At 43.4% G+C, this 5059-nt stretch overlaps 1 protein-coding gene across 1 annotated transcript; it reads left to right on the top strand.

Moving 5' to 3' along the window:
- The first annotated feature begins 2282 nt into the window (after window positions 1-2282).
- On the top strand, window positions 2283-3334 carry LOC110314395 (melanoma-associated antigen B5-like). The gene is given in 2 exon segments (XM_021188780.1): window positions 2283-3072; window positions 3075-3334. Coding segments are annotated over 2 exon segments (1050 nt in total).
- Window positions 3335-5059: the final 1725 nt, after the last annotated feature.

Raw genomic sequence — 5059 nt, 5'->3', positions numbered from 1 at the left:
TTTTTTTTGAGACAGGGTTTCTCTGTGTAGCCCTGGCTGTCCTGGAACTCACTTTGTAGACCAGGCTGGCCTCAAACTCAGAAATCTGCCTGCCTCTGCTTCCTGAGTGCTGGGATTAAAGGCGTGTGCCACCACGCCTGGCCTGACAGATAGTTTTTAAAAGCTATATTGTTCGTAGTCTGTATATGAACCAATGGGAATAACAGTATTCTCGTGCTACTGGAAGCCCAGGTTTTATTTTCAGTTTTGTCCCCATCTCAAAAAACAGCCAAGTCCCACAAAGTATGTTCTAACTGCCACTCTCTGCCAATCTTAAAGAAGAGGACCTGTCCCCCAGGAAACAGTGCCCCTTTTAATAGCTTTGGCCCAACTTAGAGGAATACCTTCATCTCAAAGCATAGAACATTTTTTTTCTATTTTAGCCACTGCACTAACACTCTTACCACAGTGACCACCATTTTTTATGTCATTTTTTTAATTAATTTATTTTTAAGATTATCCGAGCATTCCATCATTTTCCCCTTCCATTTTTGTTTCCCAAACATTTCCAATATGCCCACCTTTCTCTCTTTCAAATTCATGGCCTCTTTTTCTTTAATTATTTTATTTTCTTTAATTATTTTGTTGTTGTTGGTGGTGGTGGTGGTGGTGGTATGTGTATTACAAAATACATAAATACAATGTGATTTGTTATATGCATATAATGTTATATGCATGCTTATTTTCAGGGCTAACTGTAGTTCAAACATGAGCAGGGCGAGAAGAATACCAGCAGCTATGGTCATCTGGAAGGAGGAAAACTTATGAGGCTTTAACCCTAGACAAAAGCTACGGTCACTGACCACTATTTTTATCTGTCTTTGTGCAGTTTGAATACTATTTGTCCCTTTCCTGCCACACATACCCTTTTTCTCAGTCTCTGCTACTCCCCCAGAAAAATCCACACTACACCTCAGGAAGCTGAGCAGTATTCACACTAGTGGAACACCCCAGGGGTGGGGGGGAGAACATCATTAACAATAGCTCACTTCGTTTTCAATTTAGAAAAGCCCTGAGAAGAATGGGAAAATTTAAATATGTGTTCTTTTATGCCTTTAGGAGTTAAAAAATGGACCAGTCAATAAAAATGTGGAGCCAGCAAAATTTTAGTAGAGGAAAGAATCCTATATGAACAATAGAAAATGCAGAGAACCATAGGTTCTAAAAGAGACCCCATTTGAGGGTACAAGAAAGCCAAGTATGGGTGTCCAGTGGACATGTGTGTTCTGTTCCTATTTAATTAGAGATGCGAGGCTCTTAACTCGAGGGAATGGATCCTCATGTCAGCAAAATACGTAACACTATATTATGCAGAGAATTAAGAGAAAAGCCTGAAGTGAGCACTTAGAGAAATAAGCATCCCAATAGTCAGGAGGCTCCCAGACTGCTGCTGCCATCAAAATCTTGAGGTACAAGCATGGCTGTTATGCTAACTACTGTAAGAAGGGTCTTAAGAATAATGAGATTATTAGAGTGAACAGAAGTTCCAATAGTCAGATAAGTATTCCAAGTATGGACAGAAATCAAGAGCTCCATGGGAGCAATCAGGGTACTTCTCTCATGCTAGGAGCCTAGATTTTTCTGTGTAGTAGTAATGGGTCAGGCCCTCATTTACTCCCATGCTATGGGGCTGTAGCTGAAATAGTAGAGAGGGATTTTGGTTAGAGAGAATGGCCTAAATATTTCTGCACGACAGTTTAAGTACTATCGTGAGTGTGTGACAGAGAAGGCACAAATATTATTCAAACTTCACAGAGAGATAAAAATAGTAGTCAGTGACTCTACTATTTTTCTAGGGTTGGAGCCTCACGAGCTTTCCTCCTTCCACATACAACAGGTATCACAGAGACAGTTGGCAAGTGGTAGAGGACAGAGGCTCAGGATTTCCAAGGATTTTCATGAAGATTGTCATGGGGAACTGAGGTGGTATTCACAACTCTAACAGCAGAAGGCATGAATGTCATCCCCCTGCATGCAGCAAAGCCCAGCACAGTTAGGAATGGTAGGCTGTGACCTAAGACTTACTCTTCCTTCTTTCTTAAGGAGCTGGCAGTTAAGAATAGAAGTCTAATAGGTTCCTAAAGAAGTATTCTCATAGAAACATGCAGACGCTGACTTAATTAAACACAAGGATGATTCCCTCTGATAAAAACTCTCATATAATTTCATTTTCCCCTCATCAGGTGTCTGCATCACCAGCATCCTACCCAGATATCTTGCTATTATCACTAGCCAGAGTCATCATGCCTCGAGGTCACAAGAGCAAGCTCCATGCTCAGGAGAAACAGTGGCACACCCAAGGTGAGGCTCAGGCTTGTGGAGATGATCAGGCAACAGCAGANAAAACACCAAAGGTAGCTAGAGAGTCCTCTGCTGCCTTCCAGAGCCAGCCTGAGGCTAAGTCTTCCAGCCCTCCCAAGGCAAGTCAGAAAGCAACACAGTCTGCAAAAATTATTCTGAGTAGCTCTTCCTCAGACCCAGATGAAAGTTCCTATAAGGAAAGTGATCCAAGTATGCAAAAGGAGTACCCTTCCAAGGCCAGCCCAACCACTACCACTCTGCACCAAGATCTAATAGCAAGGAGGGTGATGATGCTGTTACAGTACCTGCTCCACAACTACAATTTGAAGCAGCTCACTACCAAGGAAGAGATGCTGAGGGTTGTCACCAAGAAGTATGAAAATGACTTTCCTGAGATCCTCCGGAAAGCCTCTGAGAAGCTCCAGGATGNCTTTGCAGTGGAAGTGAGAGAAGTCAACTCCAGTCAGCCCTCATACAACCTCATCAGCAAGCTGAAACTCCCTAACAATGGGAGGATCCGTGCTGGCAAAGGCTTACCCAAGACCGGTTTCCTGATGAGTGTCCTGGGTATCATCTTTACTCAGGGCAACTGCACCAGTGAAGAAGACATGTGGAAAATCNTGAAGAAGCAGCAGATCTATCCAGGGAAGAAGCACTGCATCTTTGGTGAGTCCAGGAAGCTCATGACCCAGTATTTGGTGAAGCTAAAGTACCTGGAGTACCGGCAGGGGGCGAAAGTGATCCTCCATGCTATGAGTTCCTGTGGGGTCCCCAAGCCCATGCTGAAACAAGCAAGATGAAAGTCCTGGAATATTTGGCCAAGATCAACAAAACAACACCTAGTGCCATCTCAACCCTTTACGAAGAGGCTTTGAAAGAAGAACAAGAACGAGCAGAAGCCAGAGATGAAGATAATACTGATACCACTGACCAGTCTACTGAAGGTTCCCCAGAAAAATCACCAGCAGCTTCTACNACCCCTGTTGACACTTGAAGTTTTCCTGTCATCAAGACATTTTCTTGAAAATATAAAATTATCTAATGAGTTAGTAAGTCAATATACTGGGAATAGCAGGGGATTATCAACATGGTTAAGCCTAGTTTGCTTTAAACTGCTTTCTTTGTTTGGTTTGGTAAAGTTATGTGTAATAAATGCAAGGAAATATTTTTCCTGGCTTGTAAAAGTTATAGATGAAAGTCAAATGTTTATGAGTTATAATTTGTATTCATTTCATGATCTGCAATAAATATATATTAAATATATTATCTTTAGAAATCCTTGTAAAAGGTGGATTAAAATGGTATCCTGCATCCAGCCCAGGGCTCAGGCCCTGGTGAGGCAATACACTGGAAGTTTGACTGTGTGCACCCACACCATCAATGGGCAGGTGGCTGTGAGAAGCCACAGGACCCTGCTCCTGGGGTGAGGAGGCACAGTCTGAGGTACCTAGGGAACTGCCAGGAGCCAGTTCGTGGGTCCCTGGGCCACAAGTAGTCCAGAGACAGCAAGTTCTAGCTCTTAGACACTGCAGATGCCACTGAATATCCCAGAAGAGCTGAGAACAGAGTGGGGTGGGGGAGGTGCCCAGAGGGCAGGCTCTAGAGCCTGGCCAAAGGGAAAAGGGGAGAGGAGGAGCTCAGGCTGGTTCCTGAGGGGAGGAGAGTGGCCTGGGTTGCTTGGGCAGCTTGGCTTGTTGGAGACCATGGCTGAGAATGCAGAGAGGCCTCCTGCAGGAGATTAGACTCTGCTCTTTTGAGGAAGACCTGCTCCACTTTCCAGATGAGAAGAGGTAGTCCATGGTTTTAAGGCGTTTACTGTCATAGTGGAGAGCTGCGATAAGTGAAACAGTACCCCATTTTCTCAGAGGGGGCCTGAGGTTAAATGCCTTCTGTCTCTTGCAGTTATCTGCTGGGTCTCCGGGGTTTAAACCTAGCTCCACCAGAAAACAGACTGCCTTTCATGGTCCCCCATAAACATATGGTAACATAATATTCCAAAGAAAGATAATATAACATACCAGCCTCCAATTTTAGACTTTTTGAGACAAGTTCTGCAGTTGTGCCAACAGAACTGAATTTTCCCTTTCTGAATTAATGTAAAGTAAAAAGGGTGTAAGGTTTGTGGTGTTTCTTATACAAGCATCAAGCTGAAGTTCATTGAGCAAGGCATGTGGCAAATATGGGAGAGTCTAATTCCCAAAATCGGATGTAATTTTCATCCATCAGTCATGTAGGTGTTGGGCTAACTGGACTTTTAAAGTAGTGAATAAATGTCATGACCTTACATGGTATACCTCGGAGTTTATGCACAAAATCCTGTAAGTCTATGCTAGCAGCTCAAATAAAATATACACTGGGGTTGGGGTGGAATGGAAGTGTATCACCTTAATTCACATTTAATTTTCACAATTCTAGATACAGAAGAGTGCAAGATCAAGGTGACTACTGACCCAGTTTGTAATAATGCTACTCTTCTTTAAGACTTTGAGGGAGGGCAAGAACAGGGAAGTAAGGAATGTACAAATATAAAGGACAAGTGAAGAAAGGGAAGGAAGGCAGAGGGAGATAAGGAGGAAATGAATCACTCAGTCAGGGAGAGGAAAAGAAAAAAGAGCTGGGTGGTGATGGCACACACCTTTAATCCCAGCACTTGGGAGGCAGAGGCAGGTGGATTTCTGAGTTTGAGGCCAGCCTGATCTACAGAGTGAGTTCCAGGACA

Source organism: Mus pahari, chromosome X (assembly GCF_900095145.1).
Source record: "Mus pahari chromosome X, PAHARI_EIJ_v1.1, whole genome shotgun sequence".
Lineage (NCBI taxonomy): Eukaryota > Metazoa > Chordata > Mammalia > Rodentia > Muridae > Mus > Mus pahari.
The sequence above is the reverse complement of the archived record's forward strand: the minus strand, read 5'-3'. Positions and strand labels throughout refer to the sequence as shown.